The 18,199-nt window shown below is 43.1% G+C and overlaps 1 protein-coding gene and 1 non-coding gene across 2 annotated transcripts in view; both read left to right on the top strand.

Annotated features, from left to right (window-relative positions):
• The window catches only part of LOC123781345 (phospholipid-transporting ATPase FetA-like), a 102,884-nt gene extending 87,351 nt beyond the window's left edge, over window positions 1-15,533 (top strand). The window contains exons 18-28 of the mRNA XM_045780807.2: window positions 89-253; window positions 2,115-2,226; window positions 4,241-4,346; window positions 4,697-4,844; window positions 5,396-5,579; window positions 7,037-7,260; window positions 8,634-8,717; window positions 10,068-10,313; window positions 10,500-10,638; window positions 11,455-11,585; window positions 11,682-15,533. Coding sequence (XP_045636763.1) covers window positions 89-253; window positions 2,115-2,226; window positions 4,241-4,346; window positions 4,697-4,844; window positions 5,396-5,579; window positions 7,037-7,260; window positions 8,634-8,717; window positions 10,068-10,313; window positions 10,500-10,638; window positions 11,455-11,585; window positions 11,682-11,873 — 1,731 coding nt within the window. The 3' untranslated portion in view covers window positions 11,874-15,533. The remainder of the gene's footprint in view (window positions 1-88; window positions 254-2,114; window positions 2,227-4,240; window positions 4,347-4,696; window positions 4,845-5,395; window positions 5,580-7,036; window positions 7,261-8,633; window positions 8,718-10,067; window positions 10,314-10,499; window positions 10,639-11,454; window positions 11,586-11,681) is intronic.
• On the top strand, window positions 3,878-3,984 carry LOC123781371 (U6 spliceosomal RNA). Its single transcript, XR_006776705.1, has one exon. It is a non-coding gene; the product is annotated as a U6 spliceosomal RNA (small nuclear RNA).
• Window positions 15,534-18,199: the final 2,666 nt, after the last annotated feature.

Genomic DNA, 18,199 nt, shown 5'->3' with positions numbered 1-18,199 from the left:
CGAATGGGCCGGTGGGGTCAGTCTGCCTCTTCCTAAACTCAGCCCTCACCCAGCCCAGGCCTACTCAGTGCACACACATGTCTTTCAGGATTTTGCCATTGAAGGCCTCCGCACCCTCATGGTGGCCTACCGAGAATTGGATAATGCATTCTTCCAGGCCTGGAGAAAGAAGCACAGTGAAGCCTGCTTGTCTTTGGAAAACCGGGAAGATAAAATGTCAGATGTCTATGAAGAGATGGAAAAAGACTTGATGGTTAGTATGAGGAAGCCAGGACAGATTGGGGGCAGGACTGGGGGTGGCAGTCAGTAGACTGAGCAAGGTCTCTGAGAGTGGCTTCCAGCAAATCAATAGGTTCAGGCTCTCTGGATACAGGATACTGGAATCCAAGCTGATTCAGGATGTCCTGGATCTTTGAAATCCACAAATAATGAGGGGGGTGAATGCACTAGTTATAAATTTTATCCCAAAGCTGCTCACAGAAGCTAAGTAATCTGGGAGAAATGAGGATCTGAAAAACGCACAGATTAGGTAATCCAGAACTAATTGATGGAATAATCAAGACAAAAATATTCATTCATCATATTTATTAAGTGCCTCCTTTGTGCCAGGCATGTTTCAATCCCTGAGCACATACCAGCAGATAAAACAGACAAAAAAGTAACATATATAGTATGTTAGATAATGAAAGTGCTATGGGAAAAAATAAAGCCAGGGAGAAAGCTAGGGAGTATCAGCTTATGCATGTCGGTTTTAGAGAGGGCAGAGTATAGTTACTATTTTATATAGGATGCTTAGTCTTCACTTAGTCTGAGCAGAAACCTGAAGAAGGTGGCAGGCCAAGCAGATCTCTGGGGAACTAGCTTTCCAGACATGAGTGAAAGCCCTGAAACAGGAGTAGGCCTAACTTGTTAATTGAACAGCAGATCAGCTAGTGTGGCTGACACAGTATAAGTAAAGAGGAGAGGATAAAAGGACAGGAGACAAAGAAGGAGTAGAGTGCGCTCATAAGCCAGTATAAGTACTTACAATGAGATATGGAAAGCCACTTAAGAATTCAACCAAACCAAAATTTTTTAAAAAGCTTTTTAAAAGAAGATTTATTTATTATTTATTTATTTGAGAGAGAGAGAAAGAGAGTGAGTGCGAGCAGGGAGGAGGAGCAGAGGGAGAAGGACAAGCAGACTCTGTGCTGAGTGCAGAGCCAAACGTGGGGCTCAATCCCAGGACCCCGAGATCACGACCTGAGCCAAAATCAAGAGTCAGACGCTCAACCGACTGAGCCACCCAGGCACCCCAATGTGATGGCTTTTAAAACAATCACTCTGGCTGCTATGCTAAGATTATACTATAGGGGAGCAAGCACAGACCCAGGGAGACAAATTAGAAGGTAACTGCAATAGTACAGGTGAGAGATGATGATAGCTTGGACCAGATAGGAGTAGTGGATGTGGTGAGGAGTAATCAAATTCTTTACATTTTTTAAAGGTAAAGCCAACAGAATTTGCTAATGGATTAGATTATAGAATATGAGAGAAAGAGAAGTTAAGAATGACCCCAAAGTTTTTGATCAGACTGACACAGGCTGGCTCTGCCATAAAAAGAGAAATTGCTGATACCAAATGGGAAAACAGAGATCCCAAAGGTCACACATCTCCTTCCATCATTAGTTCTGTGGTTAGTATTTCTAGTCAATCCTTCTGGAGGCCTAGCAGAAATCAGCCAATTGTCCATCTGTCAGTTCCTCAAACTGAGTCCTGGTGCCCATTCCTATGGTCAACACTGGAAAGCCAGGAAGTGTGCTGTGAAGCAAAAGAGCAGTGAAAGTGTGTTGAGAAACAGATGGTTTAGAAGTGGCACATGGGTTCATGTATGACTTGGGCAAGTCTTTTCCCTCTTTGATCCCTAACATTCTGTGTCTACATTGGATGTATGTGGTTGAAAAGCTGCATCTGTTGAGAGGCAGAGGGTGCTGAATTTTATACCATTTGGATCCTCATGTCAGGACAGAGCCAGCTTGCTAAAGAGGATGATGAGTTGCCAGATGAGTTGTGGGGTAGCACGAAATGCTGTGACATTCTTCCTTTTCCTCACTCACTGCTCTCTCTGTTTGAAGCTGTTAGGGGCCACAGCCATAGAAGACAAGCTGCAGGATGGTGTACCTGAGACAATAACCACCTTGAACAAAGCCAAAATTAAGATGTGGGTCTTAACTGGAGATAAGCAAGGTAAAGGGGAGCTCCTTACTTGACCAGTCCTCTTCCCTGTCCACCTTAGCCATTTCTTTCTTTTATTTTGCATTTTCTTTTTTTCTTAGCCATTTAGTTAACAAATACCTTATAATCCAAGTCAAGTCCTTACAGGACACCTTCACTCCTAGTCTTTTTTTTTTTTAATGATTTTTTATTATATTATGTTAGTCACCATACAGTACATCCCCGGTTTCCAATGTAAGGCTCGATGATTCATTAGTTGTGTATAACACCCAGTGCACCATGCCATACGTGCCCTCCTTACTACCCATCACTGGTCTATCCCATTCCCCCACCCCCCTCCCCTCTGAGGCCCTCAGTTTGTTTCTCATAGTCCATAGTCTCTCATGTTTCATTCCCCCTTCTGATTACCCCCCCTTTCTTTATCCCTTTCTTCCCCTACAGATCATCCTAGTTCTTATGTTCCATAGATGAGAGAAATCATATGATAGTTGTCTTTCTCTGCTTGACTTATTTCACTTAGCATTATCTCCTCCAGTGCCGTCCATGTTGTAGCAAATGTTGAGAACTCGTTCTTTCTGATAGCTGAGTAATATTCCATTGTATATATGGACCACAACTTCTTAATCCAGTCATCTGTTGAAGGGCATCTCGGCTCCTTCCACGATTTAGCTATTGTGGACATTGCTGCTATGAACATTGGGGTGCATATGGCCCTTCTCTTTACTACGTCTGTATCTTTGGGGTAAACACCCAGTATCCTTCACTCCTAGTCTTATACACAGTTTCCTAAGACTATACTTTATGCTGGATGCTGTATTAGGCAGTGAGAACACAGAGATGATTCAATCAGACATGAGCCCTGTCATCCAGGAACCCACAAGCTAAAAACTTTGTAATTACCTTTGACTATACCCTCTCTATTGTCCCAGAGAGTCATTGTCTCGCCATGTCCCATAAAGTCTTCTGAAGATCCCCTTGACTGTGGCACCACCCTAGATCTGCCTTTGTCCCCTATTGATTGTACTTCTGCAAAAAACTTCTGATCTCTGTTTCTTGTCCTTATTGATTCCAGTATAGCCTACATACAGCCATCAGCTTAATCTTACTAAAATATACTACTTTTATATGTTATTCGTCTGTTCAGATACCTTCAGAAACTCAATGTGGTAAAGTCAGACTCCACTGTTTGGCCTTCAAGATCTTGATAATCTGTTGCTACCTACATATACTTATCTCCATCCTGATGTGACTGTTATCTTCAGTATGTCCCAAACAATCCAGTTCCTACTCTAGGGGCTCTGTTTGTGCTGTTTCCCCATTTGAAATGTTTTCCCCTTCCCTTAAACAATTTTACTCATCCTTCAAAGTCTTTTCCCAAGAAAGTTTCTATGGCAATTGCAGTCTCTTCTCTGAATTTTGATACCACTTGCAGTGAGGGTTCAGGATTTAATTTTTGTAAAATTTTTTCCTTAGTATGAATTTATTCCAAATTCCAGAGTGCTTGATGTAAAGAAAAGACCATAACCAAAACATATCCCAGTCCCCCATAAAATCTGGCATAAAAGCAGGCACAGGGAAATACATCCTGTTTGGAGAAGTGGATACAGACCAGAATTGTTTTAGGAAATAGGGGAAGGCCCTGTTGGAAGGCTAAGCCAGAATGGTGCTGGCTTCAGTGGCACATATACTAAAATTGGAGTTATACAGAGAAAGTTAGCATGGCCTCTACACAAGGATGACATGCAAATTCATGAAGTGTTTCATGTTAAAAAATGAAAGAAAAAGAAAGATAAGACAGAATGATCCTACTTATTGATAAGTAACTCACAAGTCTGTACTAGGCTGACAGTCTCCTGTGTGTTTGAATATGGTTTCTACTGACTCATGAAAAATATACTTTGACTACAACCATGGCAAATGTGGACAAACGGGCTCTGCTGCCCATCGGTAGTGCCTATGTATGTATACACTTTTGTAAAGACCCTGTCCCAGCCAAAATGTGGCCTGTGATCCCCCTTCCCTGCAGAGACTGCTGTGAACATTGCCTATGCCTGTAACATATTTGGAGATGAAATGGATGGGATGTTCATCGTGGAGGGCAAGAATGATGAGACTGTTCGGCAAGAACTCAGGTACAGATGGGAGAACTTCCACAGCTCTTAATTTAGTATGACCCCCACACTGTCAGAAGAAACAAAGAAGAAATGGAGAAGGGAAAACAAAAAAAAAAAAAACTAAACTAAAATATTTGAGATCATTTTGTGAAGAAGCTTTAGGGCTCAAGGAGTTGGAGAAGTGTGGTGTGTAGACGGTCAGGGACCTGAGACAATGGCCGTTCTCAGGAGGCAGTCGAGTTTTAGATCCTGGCTGGTGCTTTGTAGAGGCTCTGTATCTACCTTGCCCACTTTCATTCTGGGACACTTTTACTTTCCTAAGCTCTAGGGCTTCCAGTCAGACATTAACCACTACTCTTGGCTTTCAGGTCAGCAAGGAACAAGATGAAACCTGAGTCTCTACTGGAATCGGACCCAATAAACACTTACCTCACCACGAAGCCCCAAATGCCCTTCAGAGTACCTGAGGAGGTGCCCAATGGCAACTATGGCTTGATCATCAATGGCTACAGTCTGGTGGGCAACACAGAGCTACAACTCTATTCTCTTCTCCCAAGGAATTTTCTCCTAGGTCCAGCCCACTTCAGGGAAATTTTAAGACCCCTTCTCTATTTCATGAGTCACCCTTTTCCCCTTGCTTCTGGTGCCCTTTCCTGACAGACACCTTTCCCTATCTTTTTCTAGGCAGGAATAATGAGGAAAGAAAACCCAAGGGCATGTTCCTTCCTTATCCAAATTCTTCACTACTGATGTGGCCTATCACTTAGGGGAAGGCAGGAAGCAAACAGAACCAGGTCCTCTAAAAAGTCACTTGGCCTTATAGCCCAGTCAGCTGATTTGACCCAGTGAGAGAGGCTGACCAATTTCCCATTGGAGGCTGGGTCAGATGTGAGGATGCCTAGAACTGACTTGGGGACTTAGCCTCCCTCAGGAGTGGAGCACCTGGGAGCCACTATGCCTGACCTATGTAGTACAGGAGAGTATGGATATGGGGAAAGGCCTAGGAAGATCCTGTCCTGAGAGCCTTTTGGGGCAACCTGAAATGTGGGTATGTCCTGGTGCTGCAGGCCTATGCTCTAGAAGGAAACCTGGAGTTGGAACTGCTTCGAACAGCGTGCATGTGCAAGGGGGTGATCTGCTGCCGGATGACACCCCTTCAGAAGGCCCAAGTGGTAGAGCTGGTGAAGAGATACAAGAAGGTGGTGACACTGGCCATCGGGGATGGGGCCAATGACGTCAGCATGATCAAAGGCATGTGAGGGGTGGGGGACAGTAAACTCCAACCAAGGGCTTGCCCTTTCCTTCCTCCATGGGCAAAAACCAACCTGGGTGGCACTGTGTTGTTGGTTCACACTCCTGTATATCCTATGTATTGTACATTTATAATGTTTTGCAACTTCATTCATGTTCCTCTATACCTGCATTCCCACTTATTTACACATGTATACATCAGTCCATATGCAGACACACATACATATTCAACTTCATGCACTTAACACACCTACACACAAATACGCCTGGCTCCGCATAAGAACATATGCATATATTCACAGAAAAGGCCATGCAACTACCGTACCGTCTTTCCAAGATGGCATCAAAGCCTACATAAAGAACCCCTGGGCAAGAGTCATAGTTTGTTCCTTTTTTGAAGGCTGTATGCCTGAGCAGCGTTAGGCAGAAGACAGGACTGCTCAACCAGGGAGTTAGATGTGAGGCACAATGTAGGGATCTCTTCTTCCCTGAGGCAGTGTTCATGAGAACTTGCCCTGACTCCCCTGACTGGAGGAAAAGAGCAGATTTACTGATGCTTTGTACCAATACAAGCAAATGCCTGAAACTGGTTTTAATTTCAGCTGAATGTTGTTAGCTTCCAGCAACTTGTGGTTCTGTGAATAGGGACATCTAGAGGTCCTCTAGTCCAACCTCTATGCCCACCCAGGAAACACTAACAAACATTCTAGCCTCAGCTTTAATACTAGAAAGTGTTCTTGTGCTCTTCCTCACTTTCTAGAATTCTCTGGTTTTTAGGGCCTTAGAGGTTTCAACTATTCCATTAAGCAATACAATAGGTATATACCAGAAGATCGATAAATTTACCCTACACTACAACAGACTAATTAAAACTTTTAGGAACTTCGGTCTTATTTTCCATCAAGTATAATCCTTGTTTTATCCAGAAAGTCATATTAGGCCTCTTGAAGAACTTGCTTCTCACTAACAAATTATGTACATCACTTATTTCCTCCTAAGAGTTGGATTTTAGCTCTTTAGATAAACGGGGGTAATTAAATATTATGTTAGAATGACGTCCATCCTGCATCTTTAATTGATGTAAGTGGCTTCGAGAGATAACAAGAAATTTTTACCTCAGCATCTGGACAGCAGGAAAGAGCCTAGATGGCTATAGTAGGTACAAAGACCATCCAGGAGAGCTTTCTAGTACTAGCCATGCCAGACATTACTGGGTGGCAGCATCCAAAACAAAGTGCAGACGAAGGAACTGTTTTCTGACAATCCACTAAGGAAAAGGGCAATCCACTAAAGAGAAAAGGCTCCACTAAGTGTGTGCCATTTTGAGCTGGGCAGTGTTTTCCAGTGTAAAATAAGGGGTTTATACAACGGGATCTCAGCCTTTCTTTTATACTTCCCAGGCTGGGAGCCCAGCAGACAAGCTCTGTGGTTGAGAAGTTTCTGGGATTTCTTTGCAGCTGCCCACATTGGGGTTGGCATCAGCGGCCAGGAGGGAATGCAGGCCATGCTCAACAGTGACTACACCTTCTCCCAGTTCCACTGTCTTCGGCGTCTACTCTTGGTCCATGGCCGCTGGTCCTATAATCGCATGTGCAAGTTTCTCAGCTACTTCTTTTACAAAAACTTTGCCTTCACCCTAGTGCACTTCTGGTATGCCTTCTTCAGCGGGTTCTCGGCACAGGTAGGAGGTCAGGTGGCATTCCTCACTCGGTCAGCTGGATCTTCTCTACTCACCCCCACTTCAGCCATCTCTGACCCTTTTTCTTTTCTAGAGACCAATATATGACATATTGCCGTTCATCCATAAAGCTCCTCACATGGGGGCACCTGGGATGCTCAGTCGGTTAAGCATAAAGTTCTGCATCCATGCTGATCCCATCTCCTAACCTTACATTGAACCTTAGATTTCCAAACCCTAACTTTTCTGGCTTGATTCTGACTTGGACTTGACTCCTACCTCCAAAACTCTCCCGTAAGATGTTTTCACCTTTTACCTGACATGGAGACCTAGTTTCCAAACATAGGTAATATGGGGAAATGCTTGGATCTGGGAGGTTTTTTTAGCATCCAAAGCAATCTTTATGGAATAGACTAAGCTTCAAGGAGCCTCTGAGTCTTGCCGTACAGGCTAGCTATGATGTTCACCTATAGCCATACTTCAGAACATAGCTTCCTTTACTTCTACTTCCCCACCCCAATGCCCCTTCTCCCTGCCCCAGACATACACTGTTGTTGCTCTAATGAATTAATTCCACATTTGAGTATGAAATCTCCCCAACAGTAGTGGGGAAAAGTGGCACCTGGATTTTGATGTTCTACGAGGAATCCCTTTCCCTATGAGAAGTTTTTCAGGGTTCTCAGATTCCCAAGAAAAACCTCAGGAATGATTATCTTGGGAAATCCCTAATACCTTTGTCCCCTTGGGCTCTGGGGGAAACAAACTGTTTAGGGGAAAGTAGTAGACTTTTATACCCTCAGTGTGTAACAAAGCCATTCTAGTTCGTGAGAGATGTATGCATATGTGTGTGTTTTGCTGACCTCTTGTGGCTAGTAAAGGAGCCCTCTCTGGGCCCCAGGACAGAGCACCCAGCTAGGAAAGGGTCATTGAGTCTATTCCACTTACCAATGTTAGAAAGTGTCCGGTGTTATAGAAGCTACTGAATGCCATAAATCAGATAAAAAAGCCCAGAGGCTTACGTGCCTGAGAGTGCAGGGGTACGGCTAGCATTACGTAGCAGGCACTCTGGATCTTTTCTGTGCAAGGATGGGCAGCGCAGGTTATGGTAGGGTTGGTCCAAATCAACCTTGTGGGGTTGGCCACAAACAAGCTTGATGTGGCCTTGCCCCAGCCTGGAACCCAGGGTTCTAACAAGAGTAGGACCAAAGAGAGATGGGGTCAGCCTTCTCCGTCAGATTTATGAAATCCAAATCCTGCCCTAGGTTAGTGTAGTGGTGGGTAGGTGGGGGCTAGTAGGGGCTCTCTTGAACCTGGGAGGTGGAGCTGGGACTTTGGAAAAGAGAAGAATCTAAGAAATCTCCTTGGTATTCTCCTAGACAGTTTATGATACCTGGTTTATCACTTTCTACAACCTGGTCTACACCTCCCTCCCTGTCCTGGGCTTGAGTCTGTTTGACCAGGTAAGACCAGCGGCAAGCCTCTTAGTCAGGGCTAAAGCCCCTGGGCCCTTGAGGAGTATTCCCAAGAGTGGGGAGGACAACAAGAGCTGAGTTCTACAGAGTCAGTTGTAAATGGAATAATTTCTAGAGCAAGAAAGGGAACTCATCACCTATAGAGGTATCATGAGATAAAGTAAAGAATCTTCCTCCACAGAGAATCATCAGTCTTAGAAATTCAAGTTTTCCTGCATCAATTTTACTTTTGAGAGAAACATAGAAATTGTGTTCTATAGTAAATTGAGCGTGTATAAAAGGTAGTGAAAGGAAATAGAGTTATTGGGGCAAAACTAGCTAAAGCAAGGGACTTCAAGAAAGGAGAGACCCATACAGAGATGATAAGATAAGCCAATGCAGGGTGGCCTAGTTGAGAGTCCTGAAGGCCAAGCATGGGAATGTGGGTATGATATTTTGAGTCATAGGGAGTTAGCCTAGGGGATATCATCTGTCCCTGTCAGAAATTTCCTGGGCCTTGGGGATCCTAGTACCATACCTTTCCCTCCTCTTCTATCCCAATCTCTAGTCTTGGGCACAATGAATAGAAAAGAAGCTTCCAAAGAGGAATAAAATAGCTGAAAGAGGACATCATGGGATCATGGTTCCTGGTCTCCATCAGGGTAGGAAGGAAAATTCTCTGCAAGGTAGCTGCTAGCCGCAGAGCAACAAGAGGGATGAGTTGTGTCCTGTGAAGCTTCAACTGGCTAATTCTAGGGATCTACAACCTCTCACAAACAAGCCCCAACCCTTGTTATCCAAAGTTTCAGATTTAGGAGATGAAGATGATCCAATGGCATTCACATAGAGAATCCTGTCACCCGAGTTCACCAGTAGCCATGGGAATGGGAAGAGCATCACAGAATCTGGATACCTCCATGTGACTAGCTGGTCCCCATTGGTTTCCCCCTCTCCTTTTGTTGGCTTTTGACACAAAAAAAATATTCAACTAAAGGAACACTTAAAACTGGGGACTCATGTCCCAACTGCCCCTGATCCCAAGCTCCTATCCTCCCTTCCAGCTACCCCCAACACTAATTACCCCCCATCTTGCCTATCCTAACTGCTTCCAGGTCCTTACCACTACCTTGACCTTCTCCTAGCTTTCTTCCACTACCTAGATCCTTGGCTATAATGTAGGACTTCAGGAAGGGTCTGTGGTCACTGCTCTCTTCTCTGGGTCCATTTCTCAAGTAATCCATGAGGAAGATCCTAGGCAGCCTGTCAGCAGACTCAGTGAGGGGAGAAACTTCTACTCTGATGGAGATGGGACCTTCTATAGAGAGACCCTGAGCCTTCCTCACCCTCTGGTACTTCCAGGATGTGAATGAAACATGGAGTCTGTGCTTCCCAGAGCTGTATGATCCAGGCCAGCACAACCTCTATTTCAACAAGAAGGAATTTGTGAAGTGTTTAGTGCATGGGATCTATAGTTCCTTAGTGCTGTTCTTTATCCCTATGGGGACCATTCACAACTCAGTGCGCAGTGATGGGAAAGAGATCTCCGACTACCAGTCCTTCTCGCTGATAGTGCAGACCGCCTTGCTGTGCGTGGTCACAATGCAGGTGTGGCTGGGGGACTGGGGGGGAGCAGGTGGTGGGGAAGAATTGGGTGGGGAGCCTGTCTGGAAGAAAGGGAAAGGAGGAGGGAGGGAAAGTGGGAAGGGATCATCCTCCACTATGGACTGGAGAAGGGAGGTGGCTGATATATCCCAGGTTGTAGAATATTGCACATAAGAGAGTGCTTTTCAGATTGCCCTGGATACAACCTACTGGACGATGATAAGCCACATCTTCACCTGGGGTAGCCTGGGTTTCTACTTTTGCATCTTATTCTTCCTGTACAGTGATGGCTTGTGCCTCATGTTCCCCGATGTCTTCCAATTCCTAGGTAAGGCCATGCCCACCCACCCAGTGTGTGGCAAGGAGGTGGGGGGTAGGGTGGGGAAGTGTGAACCAAGTATATTTGTTTAATAAATGTTCACTGAGCAATTATTACTATGTGCTAGGCTCTGTGGATATAGATAGGAATAAGACATATTCTCTGCCCCAAAAGGACTCAAAATCTAGCTAGGGAAATATTTTACCCTATTAGATTTTCTAGGATATTTTCAAATTTCCTTATCTAACTTAATCTTTGTAAGCATCCTATGAGGTAGAAAGGGCAAGAATTATTAGCACCATTTTAGAGACTGAAGGTTTTTAAAAATTAAATTACTCAAATGTAGCTCTCCTGTTTCCCAGTCTAGTATCCTTTCTACTGTGACATACTGCCTTATTGTCTCCCATATTAATTTCCCTACCTTTCATTCCACTTTGGTGGGAACAAAAAACAGAGAGGGTAGATAATAGATGTAGCTGCCTCTCACCTCTCAACAAGCCACTCATCAAGCCACTCATTTTTCACCTTCAAAACCCTGTATCCCATTTTTGTGTCCAGGCCAATGTTCTAGGATTCCTATAACCTACCCCCACTGTCCTGCCCTGCCCAGCCTTTAGAGGGAGATGAAGGCATGTGAATTCACAGTGACTTTGGCTGTGCAAAGGACGTCACTGTAATTTTTTTGCATTTATATTATTAGGAAACTTAATGGTCTCCAAACCAGTAGTTTCCTTCTTTGGAATGGAGAGATATCTAAGTTCTGGCTGACAGTCCCCTTCCTCTAGGTTCTGGTTCAGCCTTCTTCCCCCACCTCATTGTTTACAGGTGTGGCCAGGAACACTCTGAACCTGCCACAGATGTGGCTGATTATTGTCCTCATCGTGGTCCTCTGTACTTTGCCTATGATTGGGTACCAATTTCTCAAACCACTATTCTGGCCTGTCGACGTGGACAAGGTGAGTGGAACAAGGAATCTACCCAGATATAATTTATGGCCCTCTTTGCCTTTGCCTCTGTGGATAAAAACCCTGTCCTCCATGCTCTGGCTATAGATTATGGACAGAATTCATCTTTGCACGAGACGTTCACTGCCACCCCCTACCCGGACCAAACTGAAACATGCAAGCTCTCGACGTTCTGCCTATGCGTTCTCCCACAAACAGGGCTTTGGGGCCCTCATCACTTCTGGCAAAACAATGAAGGACAAGCTATTCATGAGAAACAGCTTTCCTTTTAAAAAGTAGAGGCCCTTACAGAAATCCCAAAGGAATCAGTCATTGCTCTTCCTCCCTTGTATTCACACAACTTAATAAGGATGGATTAGAGCCCAGGGGAAACTAGCATAAACCTGCCTTTCCGCTCTCACTCCAGGGGCTCAGCCTCTTCATTCCCCAGAAGGCTGTGCCCAGGTAAGGCAAGGAAAGGTAAAGAAAGAGCCTCGAGATATCTGTCAGAGTTGCAGCGTTTCAAGAAAAAGTGACGTCAGGCCTCCCTTCCACCAACCCTTCCAAGTTTTAATCCAGACAAGCAAATATGGAAGTGGTGAGTGAAGAGGGGCAATGTGGGAAAGAGAAAAAAAAAAATACAACCTAAGAATCTTACTTTGGGCCCTGTTTCCCATACCCAGAGCAACTATAAACCTTGCCAGGGCCCCACACAAACATATCCCACCCAGATACCCTTCTCAGGTTTATCTGGGGGATTCAGAGTAAGTCTTTTGCTGGCCCTGGGTCTCAAACGGAGGAGGCAGCTATGAAAAGTTGGTCATAAAAAGCTGAAGGAGAGCTTCTGAACAAAAAACAAAAAAACAAAAAACAAACCAAAAAAACAAAAAAACTTGTTCCTGCCTTGATAAGACAGCTCAAGATTTTGCCTTCTTCCCCTCTCTTTGACCCCTTTGACCCAAGAACTGACACCTTTTCAGGCTTTAGAACTGGGAGAGGGAGACTGTGGAGGATGTTTAAAAATCCTTTCTTGAGGGGTATAAGCCACAATTGATGAATATTTGTCTTCATTCCATAAAATTACCTTGAGAAGAAATTGTATGTACTTGGGAAATTGTTCCTGAGAAGTTTATGGAGTAATAAATTGCTTATTTGGAGTGGAGAGATGTGTATGATCTGTTGGATCCCAGTGACAATAACATCCAAGCAATATCATTGGCCCACAGATCCCTAACCCCTTTCTCTCCTTCTTCAGCTTCATTTCACTTTTCTGCCCTTTATTGCTAAACTCTGTCTTGGCCTCAATGTGACCACATCCCTTAACCATATAGCTTTATCCCCTTTACACACCTTAAATATTGGTTGCCAAAGCTTAGTACTAGGTTCTCTACTTACCTTTCTCAGTATGCTTTTCCTGAGTGACTTCATCCAAATGCATGACTTCGTTTACCAATAGAAAGAAGATTCTAAACTCTCTTAGATCTTTCTTAGAACCAGATCCATTTATTAAACTGATTCTGAAACCCTTCATTTAGTTGAATCCTAGGAAATTCACACTCAATCCACCAACGTGTATTAATCATTTTTCCCCAAAACTTCACCCAGGATGCTCTCACCATCATCCCAGTCACCCAAGGCAGTGATGGAAATCATCCTATACTCTTCCTCTAGTCTGATGTCTAGTAAGTCATCAAGTAATGTAGACTCTGCCTCTTTATTATGTCTTGTTTTCAGTTCCCTCCACTATTACTACTCTTGTTCAGACTTTAATCATCTCTCATCTGAATTACTGCGTAAAATCTCCCAACTCACGTTCCTCGTTTTCCCCTATCTAAAGCATCACCAATACTACTTCCAGAGTAGTCTTTATAAATAGCAAACTTGATTATGTTAAACCCCAGCTTTGTACCCTTTAGTGGCTTTCCATGCCTTCTAGATAAAGTTAAAATTTGGACATTTTATTGGGCACTCTCTAGCCTTGTCTTCCACTACCACCCCCCCCCATCTGTATTCACTCCAGCCATGTCACTTCTGGTCTTTATGTCATCACACATGCTATTCTCATATCCTAAAATGCTTTCCCTCACCCCCCTCTTCATCTAGCAAACTCCTAGGCACCCTTCAAAACTCAGAATAGTTGGAACTAGATAAAGGTGATGGTGCCTGGTTTTCTTCTTTCCTGAACAGCATCACCACCCACTATCTCAAACCAGAAACCTGGAAGTCTTTCTGGACTCCTCCCTTTCCTTCTTTTAATCCAGTCCATTCTTTACCAAGTTACATATACTCTATCATAGAAATGTCTTCAAATATGTCCCTTACTTATTCATCCCCAGTCCTCCTGCTTTCATCATTTCTTGTCTAGATTATGGCAACATCTGCCTCTTTGGTCTCCCTGCCTCTGACTCTTGCTTCTTTCCAATCCTTTATCCATACCACAGAGAATGACCTTTCAAAATACAAATCAAATCATGTCATTTTCCAGTTCAAAATCCTCTTATGACTCATCACAGTTTTCCTCCCTGGGTGCTGCCTACCTCTCTGGCTTTATCACCACTTTCTGCTGTATATGTTCTCATTTCTGCCATAGCAAACTATCTGTAATTCCTCAAAGGTTCCATTGTCTTCAGAAGCCTCTATGCTTTGGCTCTTTGTATTCTCTCAGAATAAACTTCCGTCCTTTGTCTAGTGAATGTCTAACTGCTCTTCACTCTCAGCTTTCATCACTTCCTTTGGGAGCCTTCACTGACACCCAACCTCCTATTCTGAGTTGGGCGCCTCCTCCTGGCACCAGACTACCTTGTATATTTCTCTTATTTTCAGTTTCCAAGATTTGAATGTATTATCACTCACATGCCTATTTTAGCTGTGATTTACTTCTCTGTCTTCTCTACTACACCATGGTGATCTCCTTGAGGACGAGAATTTTGTTTCATTATTGTATTCAGTACTAGCATTTAGATTGTTAATGTATTTCAGTGAATGAGTAAATTAATAAAATCTACTACCTTTCATTTGTCCTAAACTTGCCTCTTACCCTGTCCTTTCAAAACAAATCTTATCCTTTGGTACCTAGTGTTCAGTTATACTTTAGGGGTCTCTTTTATGAAACATGGTCACTCATGGTCTCCCTTATAAGGCATTTGTAAGAAAATAATTTGGACCTATAGTATCCCCCAAAGCTCCTGAACAATCAGCATCCTCTCCTGGTAGTTTATGTGCATCTTGGGGGATATGAGCCTCCATCTCTCCTGAAGATCCAAGACAGCATATGCCACATCCCAAACTGAGGGGCGAGATGACCATGCAAGACTTGGAAAAGGGGAGTGTAAAAAACAAGTATGCAATTTTTAATCACCTCACCGACCTTGAGAAAAGGGCTTCAGACATTGATAAGGGATCTTTGGAGAGAACTGCTAGTGGGCTTTGAGTCCCTCCCGCAGTTCAGTTCAAGCTGAGAGGGTTTTAAGGAAATTATTTGGAGAGACTGATGATAAATGTGTTTGGGGATACAGAGAACACATACCTAACTCATATCTGGAAAATCTAAAAAGCAGGAGAACAATTAGCTATCAGTTTTATGACAGAGCTAGAAGAGGTGGGTGTGGTGAGATTGGCCTACACTCCCTTTGTTTTTCAGGACAAAGGGATGCATGAAAACTCCCCATAGACCACGTATGGGCTGTGTAACAGACCTGGTTAGGGTTTCTTTATCCTGTCAGAGAGACCATCTGAAAAGTTGAGATCTCAGCAAAAGGAAGCAATAGATCTGCTGTCAAATGCTTAGAAATTTCTGATTAGATAAAAGGTTGCCTGAGAGTGGGATTGACTGCCTGTAAAGGGGCATGAGGTAAATTTTCTAGATCTTTATTTTAGAAGTGTTTACATGGGTGTATATATTTGTCAAAACTCATCAAACTGTACACTTAATATCTGTGAATTTTATTGTATGTAAATTATACTTCAATAAAGTTGGGTTTTTTTAATTCTTAGAGATTTTTTTTTTAAGATTCATGTATTTATTTTAGAGAGGGAGAGAGTATGCATGCAAGCACGGGGATGGGCAGAGGGAGAGAAGCAGACTACCCTCCCTGAGCGTGGAGCCCAGTGATCCCGTGATCCTGAGATCATGATCTGAGCAGAAACCAACACTCTGACGCTCAACCAACTGAGCCACCCAGGCACCCCTAATTCTTAGAGATTTCTAAAGGATTCATAAGTGACCAACTAGACTGAGTACACCCACATTAAAGTAACTAGGTATAGGAGAAATATCTCTACCAATAGAGAGGGAATCTCTGAAGAACCTACAAAAGGGCTCCTTGAGAAAGAGTCAGTTTTAGATACCTGCCAAGCACTAAAACTAGTTTGTGGTAGCATTAGTCAAGGCAAAAACCTTCCTCATCTCCTCCCCCTCCACCCTGTTCAAACTCTGAAGAAAGAAGATTAGCAAGTGGGGAAAGGGAGAAACGATAGACATCTACTAAGCCTCACCCCCTTTTCCCACTAAACATGGGCACCTATAGTAGGGCCAAGCAGAGATAGGAAAAACCATAATTTTAAAATTTGAAGTTTAAAAAACTATTTCATTGTGTGGACATTTTAATTATTAAAGTAAAACAAATTGGTAAGTACAGGTTGTTGCCTAAAAATGACTGGAAAATTCATGAAATATGCAGTCTCATGGAGTGGGTTTCAAGAGTGGAAGACAAAGTAAAATGGTTTTATAGTCATCCCATCCCGCAAATCCCATCTTACAAGGTTCCAGTTTCTCTCTCTCCCTCTCTCCCACTCTCCACCACATTCATCCATCCATACAATAAATACTTACTGAGCATCACCATGATCTGGGCATTGTTGTAGATGTGGAGATAGTGAAAGCCAAAAATCCAAAAGGTTTCTACTATCATGCATCTTACATTCTAGTAGGAGAGACAGTAACAAGATCATTCAGATAATAAGTGCTATGAAGATACTTTAACAGTGAGGGACTGTGAAGAGGGAGGGGGAGCTACTTTATAGTTAATAGTCAGAAAAGCCCTTTCTGTGAGGAAAGTAGCATGTGAAATGAGACCTAAATGACTAGAAGGCTCTAGCCTTGCAAAAACCTGATGGAAAGGCCTTGTAGGCAGAGTAAATAGCTAGTTAAAAGTCCCTAAGGTAGGAGCAAGCTTTGTGTGTATGAAAATGAAGCCAGTGTAGACAAAGCATGGTGAGCAAAGAGAAGGGCATTTAGATAGATATGATGGGAAACAGCAGAGGGCTTTAAAGCCAGTTTGAAAATTGCTCAGGCTGCTCTATGGACAATAGGGGTGCAAAAGTGACATCAGGAAGACTAGGAGGCAATTACAGTTGTCTAGGCATGGCATGGTGGTGTCTTGGACTAGGATAGAAGCAGAGGAGAAATAAGTGGATGAATAGAGAATATGTCTTGAAGGTAGAATCAAAGGACTTCATGGCTTGGCTACCAAAGATGCAAACACTGGTTTTTCAAATGATCCTATGGATTACTCAGTGGCTTCTTCTCTGATATTAAGGGTACTAAATTCATAGATTACTGAATTCCCACACAGCTCCTGACGAAGGGGTGAATTTAGGTGGTCATGTTTGGTGCCAGTTGACTCCACTACCCTTAGACACAATTGGCCAAGAGTGAATATATAACTCACTATAGCTTCTGTCTCTCTAGAAATTAGAGTTAGAACTCTAAGAAACTAAGTCAGTGATGAGCACAGTAGCTGAAAGGTCACATAGTTTCAGGAAGTGGGGCCTCTGTTTTAAGTCCTATCGATTCTATATCCTAAATCTTTCTCCTCTTTTCTAACCCCTCAGCCACTGCTCTAATTTAGAGCTTCTCGCTTCTAACCATAATTACCACAGAGTCTCCTAACTGGTCTCTTTACCTTCCTCTATTTCAATATCCATGATCCTACTAGAGTGAGATTTCTAAAGTGCAAATCTGAGTACTGGTAATAATGCAAAATGTTTCTGCCCATGACAATGCAAATGATTCCTGTTCCTGATTATGCAAATTAATTTTGTCTGGTAGGAAATATACATTTATGAAAGTCAAATCCTCATCTGAACCAGTTTTAGTATCTTACTGGCTCCCTCACTAATTAGTGAGTTTTAATATGAGTTTATTTTATGTTTGTATAAGACTCATGATTTTATCTTTTTAAAAATTCCTTACCACATATAACAGGAAGTAACCTATGTTTGCTGAAGATAAAAATGAGACTATATGAAAGGATAGAAAGATGTGCCGTGAACCCAAGGCAGGAATCAAGCTAAACCTCAGAAGAGGAACCCACCCAAGAACCTCAGGAGTAGTCTCTTTGTGTCTAGACTTGGCTCCTCTCTTTGCAACAGATTGGTCCTTCTCAGCAAACTGGTTTTCTTTGCTACTTAGGCCATTTGGCAAGTAAAAGATGGTCACAGCTCTCAAATTTCCATTGTAAGTCCAGCCATGAGTAAGGGTGTAGTTCTCCCCCATTTCCAAATTTTTAGGGAAGGGATTCTAATTGGCCTAGTTTGAGTTAAGTCCCTACTCTGGACCACTTAACTGTACAAACATACAGCTTTTCATTAGTCTCCCTACTGGTAGTCCTAGCCCTCTCCACTTC

This window comes from Ursus americanus, chromosome 18, assembly GCF_024610735.1.
Source record: "Ursus americanus isolate L20-20 chromosome 18, mUrsAme1.1.p, whole genome shotgun sequence".
NCBI classification, from domain to species: Eukaryota; Metazoa; Chordata; class Mammalia; order Carnivora; family Ursidae; genus Ursus; species Ursus americanus.
This window is presented reverse-complemented; position numbering and strand designations above follow the sequence as displayed.